At 41.3% G+C, this 13,609-nt stretch overlaps 1 protein-coding gene across 1 annotated transcript in view; it reads right to left on the minus strand.

The window, feature by feature from the left end:
* Window positions 1–13,609, minus strand: part of C7 (complement C7) — a 52,276-nt gene that overhangs the window by 21,479 nt on the left and 17,188 nt on the right. The window contains exons 7-11 of the mRNA XM_090276146.1: window positions 11,760–11,930; window positions 10,309–10,552; window positions 7,628–7,738; window positions 3,697–3,863; window positions 1,214–1,442 (exon numbers count right to left, since the gene is read on the minus strand). Coding sequence (XP_090132272.1) covers window positions 1,214–1,442; window positions 3,697–3,863; window positions 7,628–7,738; window positions 10,309–10,552; window positions 11,760–11,930 — 922 coding nt within the window. The remainder of the gene's footprint in view (window positions 1–1,213; window positions 1,443–3,696; window positions 3,864–7,627; window positions 7,739–10,308; window positions 10,553–11,759; window positions 11,931–13,609) is intronic.

The raw sequence follows: 13,609 nt of genomic DNA on the forward strand, positions 1-13,609 counted from the left end.
TCAGTGTTTCCCCACCGTATTCCTTGAGGGAGGCAAGAGAGAACTTGACCCCTCTTCTAAAAACGTGGCTTTGCTAGTGAGAAACTCACCTCAGAAACTATTCCCCAAAGCCCTTTTTTTTCTGACCGTAGATGGGTGTGTTTACTGTTCCCTATGCTCCTTAGCTATTTCTCCTGAGCAACCTTATCCCCTTTTATCCCTTACTCCACCCCACGCCTCAGCATCACCCACCAAAACTAATTTGTGTAATATTTCCCCCCGATCTTCCTTATGCTTTCTTCGGTAATTAGAAACTGAGTTAATAAAGCCTGCTGAGTATATCAATAGGGGGTAACAATAGCTTGATATATTATGCTTGCTATTCCACTTCTTGACCAGCAGGGGGAGCTTCCATTTTTATCAAAAAACAAAAAACAAACAAAAAAAAACCTGGAAATCCAAGCCATAAAGAGTGGTGGAATTTCAATTTACCAGGACAGACCCCTTGGAGAGGCGTCTGGTGGCAAGGACGCCTTCCTGATGCGTGTCTATAAGCATCATGTATTTATTCACTTAGCAAACATCTATTAGTAACTATAAAATCAAGCTCTATGTCAGGCTCTGGAAATAAAGAAAGAAATCAGTCCTGATCATAAGAAATGAGCTTTCTGGAGGAGAAAGACATGTAAATACACACAAGTTGGTTCATACTTCACCTACCCATAAAGTAACTCCACAGAGCCCAGAACTAAAGTGCTTAAAGCGCCAAGCACACTGTGGGGCACGTGGCAGATGGTCAACAAACGTGTGAATAATTGGGTGATGGGACAGAATACAAAATAGAAATAGAGATGTTTCAAGGAGCATGCCATCAGAAAATTTAGGCAATGCAAACCCGAGCTCCACGGACCTACGCTACAACAAAACCTTAACGAGATGACTTTGGAGGGATAGAAGGTGTTTGGGGCACTAATCGAGTCTAACGCAGGAAGGAAAATGGGGTGAGCACAGCAGGTCTGTCAATTCAGAGAGAAAAGTGGAGATAGTCATGGGCCTTGGCCCCAGGATCTACAATCCAGAAGTGGAACAAGGAGGGAGATACTGGATTGAAATGCCCGTGAGGCTTCCTCCTGTCCACACACCAAGAAGCTCAACCTCAGGGGCCAGAGGGAGTGGAGGGGAAGCTTCTTCCCCGTGGGTCCAGCATAAAAAAAAGAAAATCCGGCATACTGACCGGCTTCATCCTGTACGAGGACTCCCAGCTCACAGGCCACACCAAATGTGTACGGTTTGCAGTGGCACTGACACTCGGTCCCCTCCACAGTGGCGAGGCCGCCGTTTTGACAAGGCTGACAATGGCAGGGGTCAAATTCATCCAGGTACTCCTCGAGAGCCCGTCTCAGGTAGAGCCTTTTCACCGAGGCACAGGGCACTTCCTTTACCAGCTCATACAAAGGTGTCAGCTGTACAGGCAAAGATGTCACCACCAGAAATCAGAACGTTAGGCGACAACATTTTCCTTTTGGCATTTAAGCCCAACCCCCATTAAAACAAAATCAAACGCCACTCTTATGTTAGTTCCAATTATTTTTTTGTTCAAGGTTTTGAAAAAGCAATTTCCTTTCTTTGCAAGACAAATCTGGGAAAAATTAGGACCAGCTAGGGAAGGAATATTTTTGGTACCTTGTGTGCCTGCATAAATGTTTATTTTTTAAAAAACCAACAGGACGTTAATTTTCTAGTTATTGAAAGATTATTTTGAAGACAATACATTGCGAGCCCTGCAGACAACAGAAGAAAATGAAATGCATTCACATTACAGTAAAGAAACACATGTAATTAAATTTAAAATGAAAAATCTTGACCCTGAGAGACTTGACATGTCTCTCAAGTGAAGATCATTACTCCTTCTGCCCGAAGAAATTTATTGCTCTGTTTTGGGTACATCCGACACTTCGAGACCACAGATGGACGGGCTGACTTTAACAATCTGCTCTGCCAGGAACCAAAAGGCTCTGATCTGCAGCACTGGCTGCATTCTTCAGTGTAACTACTGTCACCATGACTCATTCCGGGCTACCTCCATGACATCGCTGAGCACAGAATTAGGAAAAGACGCACATTGCTGGCTTTGGAGAGAGTCAGTACACGTGGGCTGCGGCGCACAACTGTGATTACGTGGGAGTCGGTCATGTTTCCCCCCATCTCTGCCCGAGCTCGGCTGACCCGGGTGGCACCGCGTGGCCAGACAGCTGGGAAATGCCTCTGCCTTCTCTCTCCCTTTCCTGTCCAGCTAATAAGCTTGCACAGCTAGCTATGACAGGGACAGTCCTATGTGGAAAGCGCATAGCTGAAAATGGAAAAGGACATCTGCCTTTCCCTAATCAACAATGTAGCATTTTTAAAGATCTGTATGGGATACTGACAAAGAAAATAGCCACTTTGAATCTTGACGAATGGCACCTTAAGATGAGACTTCCCAGGAAAATTTCCCCCTCCCCCATCACCCTTACTAGGGGGCAGGTGGGTGCAGTATGGTGTTAGGGGGTAACTTGAGAAGCTATTGTAATTTTTTTAATAACACGAGTCCACATTTCTTAATCTCTGAAAGTCAAGTTTCTCCTGAGCCATTGCTTGACGCCCATGGCAGGGACCAGGTCATAGAATCAATTCTCTCTAGCATTTGTTTTGAAAATATGAATTTGTTCCATTGAGGTCGTTATATTAAGGAACAATCTAAGCACACCACACAAATTTTGCTTTTTCTTACATATGATTTTGTCCACAGGATGCACAAGAAATGGGACACAACGGAACCAAACCACACAGGAACACAAAAAACACACAAACACAGACGTGGAACATCCATCTAGCTCACCTCCTGTGTGGAAACTGCCCCCACCTACTTTCGGTGGTACAACCGTCCGTCATTTCTGATTGTTCTCCTACCACCTCACAGCTCACAAGCTGTCACTGCTCCAGCATCCAGCAGGCGCCAGATCTTTTCCGGGGCACCGTGCCACACTTCCTATGGTGCACGCATTTCTTCACAATGTAACATGTATAGACCTGTGCCTCTGGGTTGGGTTAGGTTCTTAATTTTTTGGTGTCCATCTTTTCTTTCCATGAGTGTCACAAATTACATTTTGGAATGTTGTGTCCCTAACCCTCTTTTCCCCATAAACCCTGTCATCTTTTCATTGTGCAATTTGGCCTCGCCCTTGATTTTTTAAGAACACGTTTGTGGCATTATCAGAGCACTGACTGGGTCAATAAAACACCCTAACGTCTTGCCAGCCACATTGGTTCCAGCTTAGTTTACATGACTCCAGGAGCCTGCAAGCCATGACCGCAGCAAGACAAGTGATCTGACAAATCTAACAAGCTGAACTCCTTCTTCTTGGAAGAATCTATAGCTCCCCTGCATCAGGGAACAAAGAAAACAACCAAATGTAGGGCAAAACCTTAAAACGCAAATTTTGTCATGAATGTCTCTTGGGATTTACAAGACATTTTAACTGAAGTATGGACATACAAGATAATCAGCCTTCTGTTTCTTATTACTGTGCATGCATTCCTTTTCTCATATAAACATAAGCTGGGATTCCGAAAATGCCGATTACGATCTTCTCTGTTGAACCACCTTGATTTCATCTCATGTTCCCAGTGCCCACCAACATGGCTGCTTTCTGCTGCTTTAAACAGAGCGTCACGTACCTTTTGTTCGATGACTTGGGGAAGCTCAGTCACAGATCCTGCCCAGGAAGAATATCGTTCCTGATTCCCAGCAGGATTGTCCAGCTCCAGGTAGCTGAGGCCCGACACGAAGCCTGGACTTCCCCCCCTGACAAAGGGGTCCCCTTGCAGTTTATTGCTCGCAGTTGCTACACGAGGAAAAAGCGAAGGAAGGAAGTCAGGAGGCACAAATGAAAATTAGAACGTAAACATGAAAAGCCTACCAAGTGTTAAAACACAACCCATCCAACTCTATGACATTCTGGAAAGGGCAAAACCATGAAAACAGTAAAAAAACAAATCATGTCTGCCAGGCGTGTGCATTGGGACTGGTGAATAGGTGGAGCACAGGGGGTTTTTCTGACAGCGACATTATTCTCTATGACACTATAATGATGGACCCATGTCATTATACATTTGTTCAAACTCACAGAATGTGTACACCACCAAGAATGAACTCTCATAGGAACTGTGGACTTCAGCTGATAATAATGTGTCAACGAACCCTGGCTGGTTTGGCTCAGTGGATTGAGCATCGGCCTGCGAGCTAAGTGTCGTTGGTTCGATCTTCCAGTCAGGGCACATCAGAGAAGGAAAACTCTGACTCCAAAAAACCTCCGCTCCCTTGCGGCATACCTCTTCAGGGGAAAGGCTAAGGGAGTAAACCCCGACAGAAAATCCGGAGCCGGAGTCCCTAAGGCGGTTTGATGTTGTAGTCAACACCGGCAACTCCTGCGGCGCACCTGAAGCCAAGCTGTATTGACTCCGTCTTTCCCTTGGACCCTTCAGCTGCGAAGAGAGGGGGGGTCTGCTGCATGGGCAACAGCAGACCCTCCATATCACCCTGCCCAGGCTCTGTAGCTTCAGCTTCACTGGAGAGGACACTCCAGCGTCATCGCAAGATGTCGATTCAACACGGGAGGAGACAGATACCGTGTCACTCCCGAGTCGGACTGCACAGCCATTCTCGGCGGTGCAGATAGACTCTTAAGAAGCTACACCATCGTCTCTCGAGACGGACGGCTGCCAATACGAATGTGTCAACGCAGATCCATCAATTGTAGCAAATGTACCACTGTGGCGCTGGGTGCTAATAACGGGGAGGCTGTCTCTGTGTGGGGACAGGGCATATGCGGGAATTCTCTGAACTTTCTGCTCAACTGTGCTGTGAGCCAAACACTACTCTCAAGAGTAGAAGAAGGGGAAGGGTCTAGTCAAGGAACTAGTATAAATGACCCATGGACATGGACAACGGGGTGGGAAGAAGGGGGAGGAGGGAGGGGCAGGGGAGAGCGACAGGGGAGAAATGGGACACCTGTAATAGAACAACAATTTAAAACTGAATAAAAAAATAAAGAGTAGTATCTACTTAAAACAAAAGAAAACCAGTCGTTACCTGACAGCAGATGATTTTAGGGAATTATTGTTCACAGTCTTAATGTTCGTAGTGTAATAAGAGTATTGTGTTATGCAGGAATAGTATTTCTTCAAGGATACATGGATATATTTAGGCGTGAGGCATCATGATGTCACTTCCAAATGGTTCAGTGCATATTACAAACATATAATATTTACACATTGCTGAGTAGTCAGTGTTATAAATATTACATGTAGATATATAGCAAGACATCAAAATAATAAGTGTTACACAGGGGAGGTGGATATGTATGTAGGTGTTTATTATTCTGTTCTCTCAACTTTCCTGTATGTTTAAAATGTTTCATAATAAAATGGGGGGAGTTCATTGCATCTGCAATGCTAAAAATAAGCAAAAAACTGTTGACTAACAGGCATACAGTAACACATGAAAAGTGTTCTAAAAAGTTTGAATACTAATTTAATCCTTTTTTCCATTTATGTGGCTTTTATAATTGCAGACATATTTTCATCTCCATTTGTAATTGATTCTTACACTGGTCATGACCGGAAATTTCTAACTGGCAGATAAGACTTGGTTGATTTTCATTTCCTTTCTATCAACTCCATTTCATAAAATTTTCAGAAAGTTTTGCAAATTCAAAAATTGTCATTTTATCAGCTGCGATTATTAAGCCCAACATTTTAAATAAACTGTCCAAGTACTTCCTCATCTTTACTATCAGCTAATCTTTAATGTGCAAATAGTCCCCCTTTTTAATGAAGCGTGTTGCCAAGTTCAGTCTGTGAACTACCTGAATCAGTCACCTGGAGTGACTGCAGATCTCTGAGCCCCAACCAAGGACTATGAGGGAACAGCCTCGGAATCGCTACTTTTAACAGGCTACCCTGGGTAACCCTCATACACGCGAAATGAGAATCATTGCCTTCACTGGAACCCCTGTTTACGAACTACAGATTGCACAAAATCAGCTTTTAGGGTTATGTGTGGGCCTGCGGCCTTCCTGTCCACACCCCAGTGAGCTCCGTGCTGGGGCCCTCTTCCGCCACACAACCAGCCTGACGCAGCAGTGCGGGACCCCGACTGTGAAGGCTGATTTCATGCATGTGTAGCCTCTGTCTGATGCTAACCAACTATGATCTTGGGCAACCTTTCTGCTGCTCAATGCCCTTGTCTGTAAAATGGGTATATGAATAATACCTGACTCTTAGCTAGGCAGAGCATATTAGTAAATTTTTGTAAATCACTTAAAATTGCACTGGGCACATAGTGTTATGTGTTTGTTAAATACAAAATAAAATAAAATCAGTGACTAGCTTCCGATCACTAGCCCAGATGATTTGTGAGGTCGACACCGTCCCAAGGCTCCCACTTCCGTCTCTATTTCCAGATCAGTGTACTTCCATCTTGTTCAAAGCCTGGACTCCTCCTTTGTCATGTCAGCTCTGTGGGCAGCCACTTTCTCTGGCAAATTCTACTGTATCTCCAGTGCCTACAACAACTCCTGGCACATACTGTGGGCTTCATAAACTGTTGATGATTGAAGTGAGTAAATCAACTTGGTTGCACTACCCTGTTTCCCTCCATCTTGTAGTCACCTACCAATATTCCCAGAATCCCTCTTCTTCAGTGAGAACTTTGGCTGCTGAGTCAGTTTTCACCTCCTCCCCACTTTCTGCCATCACCCCAAGAGAACTTAATCTCCAATATTGCTCCGACCATGTCCTCCCCCAATGCACTGCAGTCTCACTCCTGTCCACAGTCCGCAGACTCACACTGTGCATCTTTTCTCACTTCTATCCCCACCACATCACGAATCTCTTCATTTGAAGGCAATTAAGTGTTAGTTGCCAAATCCAGTGAAGAGTCTTCAGTCCTTTTCTTACCCACATTTCTCTCTGTTGACCTCTCCTTCTGCTTTACGTGCCATGTGACTAACCTTTCATGGTTCTTATCCTATCAGATCATTCTTTCTAAGTCTTTCTTCTTTCTTCATCATTTTATCTTTGTAAACTTTCATTTACTCACCGCCTGTATTAAATCCTTGAATGGCACCCCTTGTCATCAGGATGAAACCCCAACTCTTTAACTTGGCATGTAGACATAGTCTGAATCAGCTCGCTCTCCTGTTCCTTCTTCACTCAAAGACTAGCATTCTTGGTTCCCCACCTCCCTGCCACTACCGCCACCACCACCAATAGCATGTGCCAGAGACTTCAGCCTCACTGAGCATCATGTTATAGAGCAACCTGAACCCTGTCCTGATGGTGACATCCTTCTAGGCTTGTCTGTCAACCATCACCATAGGGGAGAGAGGTGGTAGACGCTGAGGATGTATGTACAGTCCACAGGAGATACCCAGGGAACCTCACTCTGCATGAATCTCGTTGCCTTGACATATGAAAGAAAGATCACGGGCAAAAATAACCAGACACATGAAAAACACAATTTTAAAGGACCCTGATGACCAGAAATCAACCAAAGAGAGAGGGATGGAGGTGACGCTGATAATGCATACGACCCTTTCCCATTTACCTGAAGCCCATTTTAAGGCATCTTCCAACTCCTTGCATTTGCTTGAAGAATATGTAAACACAAAATTGATATTTTTGGAAGAACATCCCTTCATACTTATTGATCTAAGACCTGGTGGGAAAAATTAAAGGGTGCTTAATTTCCATCTTTGTTGAAGACCTTTGAGATGCAGCCAGGTATGAAAGTAAAGATAAGAGGTGGTCTCCTCCTACTGTGCCCATATAATCAAGACTGATATGACAGATACATTTCAAGTGCTTTAGAAGAGTCAAGGGTCAGAAAGAGGGATATCTGATTTTTGTTATTAAACAAAGTAATAAATACTAAAACTTATTTTCAAATGGTTGAGCAAATATTGGCCCCTAGTAATTTGGACCAGAGAGAGAAGGAGATGGGGGTGATTCCTACAGGAAACCATGGAGGGAGCAGAAATTAAATACCCCAAGGAGTGATATCTTTCCGTTGTGCATAGTCAGCCTCTCAGCCATGAAGCAAATAAGTAAAAGCAGATGTGTGGTGGGCTCCAGCCCATCTAGTGGAGACCTCAAAGCCTGGCTCCAATTCTACAGCAATTAATTCCTAAACCAGAGCTTGACAGCCCCCATCTTTCTGTCTTAAACATCTCTTATTTCTCCCATTTCCTTCCCCTGACTTATAACTTCAGTACGTGAAAACTACTACCCATTGACACAGGCATTTCTTTTTTTACATGATAGAAGGTAACAAAGTGTAGAAATGTATTTTACTTGTATAACTGTATTAATTACAATAACCTCAATATTTCTTAAAAGACAATTGGGGGAATACACAGGGTGGAGCAACAGCAGGTTTACAGTTGTTCATATGGACAATAATACAATAATAAATAAAAAATAATTCAAGAATAAACTGTGTTTCATGTACTCACAACTGTAAACCTACTTTTGACCCCCTGTATTATGTCCCAGGAAATTTGGTTATATTTAAATTAAAACATTTAGGAGGAACAGAAACTGCTCACAAGTTAAATTTTACTCAAAAAATGAAAAAAAAAAACAACTTTTGTCAATTTAAAAGGCTTTGAAATATTTTTTCCATTTCTTTTAAGTGCTGAGGAAAAACTAGGGGCCGTGAAACTGAGTTTAGATCAAGCCACTTTGTGGATTAATTTTCCAAAGAAATATCGCCTCTGTCATTTCTACAAAAAACCTATGTGCATACAATTTATTTCCAACTGGTAACGTTAGAAAAGTTCAAATATTACTTGAATGTTATTGCTAAAGATTAAGCCCAACGGAAAAAAAATTAGCCAATGGAAACACAGAAACATACTACAGTTCACGCACAAGACACAGCTACAAGACCGCCTCCGAATCTCACAGAAGAGGCCTTACTCTCACTCACTCGAAAACTCACAATGGAAACAATTACTGTAAGTCTGGGAAACTGACTTGCCTTCTCTCTGGTAAACATATGATTAGACAATTGGAAACATTTCCATATAATCTCCTAATGACAGTTAGGTCAAGTAAGCGTATGACCTGAATCCTGCAATACCAATTTTTTTAAGCCTACTGCTCTAATGTTACCATCTTGTTTTAACAGCAGCTATTCACTAATTATTTCTCGTTACGGAAAAGGAAATAAAGTGTGCTGCCTAACATTTTTAAACTGCTGCTTTCATGAGATATTTAAACGTGTTTTTTTTTAAAAGAGGTCTTACTCTCCACCAAGGTCATAAGGGCATCTTGACTGATAAGGAACACCCCTGAAGCCATGATTTGGGATGGAGAAAGAAGCCTGGGCATCAGCTTGAGGACAAAGTCGGGAAGGAGCAGGTTTGACTGGGAACATTAGCAAAGCAGGGCCAAAAGGTCCCTGGAGAGGAAACGTGGATACTTAGACACAGCTCCCTCCCTTCCCACACCAGGGCGGCTGGTGAGGATCTCACTGTGACATCCACAAAGCACGGACTCGGTGGCATGCCCTGAGTTGAACAAAAAACAGGCCTTTCTCTCGGCCACATAGCAGAATGAAAACACCAAGCTGATGTTGGAGCCAGTTAGACCTTCTTCCAATCTACATGCCCTTTGATGAGTTTTCTCCGAGCACAGGGAGCTGTGTCAGTCTGTAGCACAAGAATTCTGGTGGCCACCTTACGGGGTGACGGTGAGGATCGTTGCTAAGATACGAAACTGTTGTAAGGAAGGTGCCAATGAACTTAAGTTATGGTTACAAGTATTAGGTAGCAAGGAAACTTGTGATATCCAGAGCAGATTTTTTTAAGGAATGTGAATGGTAAAGAACAGAGGTAAATAAAATACTTCTTTAAAAACATCTTGATTTCTGCAATAATAATCAATCCCTTATTGGTTTTCCCCAAACAATATTATGTAATCTGAGGAATGGGAAAGGTTAAAAAGTATTCTAAAAATTCAATCACCACTCTCTGGAGATAACCAATATTGATAATGGTTTAACTCACATTTCAGGGCATGGTCTAAAAGAGTAGGCAGGCTTTTCTCAAAGTCTGTAAGATTTTGAGTTAGAGTATAATGAATTCTTACAGGTTGGAATTCCTTTGCAATTTAATTTCTATCTGTCTTATTTTAAAGGTCTAAAGTTTAAGTTTACTAGAGGTCACTTCCCCATTACAATCCCTGCAATGCTTTTATACAACATTAAAAATATATATACTCTACCGCTTTCTTGCATTTTTTCCGTGTCCACATAAAATAGAACTTTGTATTCTCCCCCTAAGGATCCAGACTGCAGAAAATGTGTCCCATAGCTGTCAATCAATTTCCGGTAGGCACTGTAGTCATACAGAGAGGGGAGGTAGGAAAGTTCTCTCCAGAACGGCTCAGCGAGTTGTAAAAATTCCGGATTGTTATTGATGAACTGAGCCACTTCCACAGTGTTCTCAATAATCAACAATTGATAACTCTGTGGGAAGAGGACAGAAGAAAGGCAGTTTCAGGTTGAAGTGAAAGGTAATGGAGACAACACCCTGTCCATTGTCTCATCAACAGCCATCTTTGACCCAGAATATATGAATTTCAGTTTTGATGCATGATAAGGTATATTCTGAGCCCACTCACTTGAAGCAATCTAAGGAATTTTTGGAATTCCAAGTAGGAAAGATATCTGAGGGATGTCGTGATAATTTCTTCTATACATGACCTTTAAAACGCCACGATCAAGTTGGTATGCCCTCCTCAACTACAAAGAGAGAACCAACTTCATGAATTGCTAAATAATTTCACAAAGAAGTACATAAAATAATGTGTCCCCAGGGTCCACGCCTTGGTAGGGTGACTGTATAATTAGCTCGCATACTGAAGTATTAACAAGTTAAGCCACTTTATAATGAGGTCTTTGAATTATTTCTTAAGCCTTCTTGATGCTGTCCAAGAATGATCTACCTTATACCAAAGCCTCATTTATGGGAACAATATGAATATGATAAATGTTTTTATAGCTCATATCTCCACAGCTTCCTAATCACAAAACAAATAAAATATTCCTTTATGTCTCCCTTGCATGGTTTATTAATCAAGCTACTGACTTTGAGGATGAGACAAAATAGGCAGATCGTGACTGATGACCAGCCTGAACAGGTTTTCAGCAGTAAGCGCATATCCATTAGTACAATTCCTGTCAACTCTTCAGGTTGCCCAAGACGAAAGTTTTGAAATTTCAAAACAGCAAAGTATCTTAAGTCTTTTCACTTCCGTATGTAAGAACTTTGGCATCTCAAAGGTAAGAAAATAGTTTACATTTTTTCTAGTATTAGCATTTAGGAACACATATTAATTGAATTTTTAAAATTATAACCCTTAATACAGTAGTATCAGTGATCGTGGAGGAGAAATTTAAGAAAGTTTTAACTAGAAGATTTGGAGGTAAGTTTTGGTGGGTGTTTTTTAGGTTTTCAAATAAGTACAAATACTTTAATGAAAAAATAAAAATATAAATAAATATATCAAAGAGAATTAACAAAACCATATCTTTTAAAGAAATTCTTATTGCATTATCTCTTTAAAGAAGATATTATTGCCCTATTTAAAAAATGAAAGCTGATCCTTCTGTTAATGTTATAAATACTTAAACCTGTAAAACATGGAAGTGTTATCTAATATTTCATACTAACCTTTTTCTTATGCTCTTCATTGCAACCTGAATAATGGCTCTGTGAAGAAGATGATGAAGATCCAAAAAAAGAGCTTTTCTGCCGAGATGATGAATAGTCTGTTGATGTTTGTTTTATATAAGACCAGCTACTGTTGTAAAATTCATAATTAAAATCATTACTTATTTTCACCTATAAAGAAAATGAAAAGTTTTGCTATAAGCAAATTAAGGCCTTGGACATAATCAAGAATCTTGTGTCCTAGATCCTTCCTTATGGTTACTTTCTTCATGTAATCTCCCAAAGATAAAGCTCTTCACTGACACAAAACTATTGTGTCTCCTGTTGAGACGAGGCCTATACAAATATAAGGAATAGAGTTAAATCTGTAACTACTTTTTGTTAAGCAGGAGACATGGCGTCCAGAATGGCAATCCCAAGTGACTCACAAAATATATCTGTGTCCAAACATCTTCCATTTCCCTTTAATGTCAACATTTAGCCCAGAAGTGTGCAAATTAGCCAGGCTACACTAAAAAAAAGAACTACAATGCATTTATAGAACAGAGATACAAATAAGTTATATGAAGCAATCACATTATTTGGACTTTGTTTTGGAATGGTCTGTGTGATCCAGTAGTAGTTTTAACTTTCCAATCTGTTATGATTTACGTAAGTAAGCCTCTCACCCATCTGCTCTGTGCATAACTGTAAGAATCATCTTTTTTCAAGGTGTGGGATCTTACATTTTCTTTAACTAATACGTTCTTTATTCCAGCTTAGATTCTGGATTCCCTCAAACTGATCCTCCCTCTGAAATCACAAATTCAAACACCCTACACTGACATCGCTAACTCCTTGGACTCTCTCTCATTCTATTATTGCCACATCTGTCATTCAGCTTTGTAGAGACAAGTTCATCGAGTTTTTGTCCTTCCTTTCTTCCAATCAGCATCTTCACTTTTTCCCTTCCTTCCTTTGCACTTATGCCTTCAACCATTCTCTTGCCAGTGAACTTAACTTCCTTTCCTAGATATGTCTGACATCGTATTTGTCTGGCAAACACCCAGCCCGGGTTCAATGCTTGCAGTCAAACTGCTTAGCGCTACTAAAGAAAAATCACACAACTATAGATCAGTGCCCCCGTAAGTCCATTCATGATTTCCAACCGCAGTGGAACCCTCAATACATTCTAGCGGTCCTGTGATTCTCTGGTCAATTTTATCTCTTCCTCATTCTCTACAGTATCTCCTTCAAAAGCTCTACACCTCCCTCAATCCTCCAACCTTACAGTCACTTCCTTTACTCTAAGAAGATGAACTGAGCCTCTTTCTTTATACTCCCACTACCAGACAGTTTCTTAAACTTCTGCAGAAGTTAACCAGTCTACAGAGTTATTGACATTTCTTCTTTTCCTTTTCTCCCCATGTCTTTTTCCTCCTGTCTGAGGCTAATATCTCTGTCTCGGTATTCATTCCCTCCCACATCTTCAAAGGACTTATTCAATGGATTGATTATTCCCTCTCCAACAACGTCAATTTCTCCTTCTTTACTGTTTCATTCCTTTCAGCACTTACACATACTCTAACCTCACCAAAGTAGAGTGCACTGCAAGGACTCTGGGGTCCCACTTCCAGGGTTCAGGCCCTGTATTTGTCACCTGCTGCCTCTACAATCGAAGCTAAGTCATCCAACAGTTTTCTGTTGCAGTTTCTTCATCTGTAAAATAGAGATAATAGTACCTACTTTCTTGAGTTATTATAAAGAAAAAAAAATACATGTAAAGCACTTAAAATAGTGCTTCATATATAAATGCTTCTTAATACACATATTTTTATTATCATTTAAGTTATTCCTGGTTTACAAGCTAG

Source organism: Furipterus horrens, unplaced genomic scaffold (genome assembly GCF_987537825.1).
Source record: "Furipterus horrens unplaced genomic scaffold, mFurHor1.1.pri manual_scaffold_5, whole genome shotgun sequence".
Classification (NCBI taxonomy): domain Eukaryota; kingdom Metazoa; phylum Chordata; class Mammalia; order Chiroptera; family Furipteridae; genus Furipterus; species Furipterus horrens.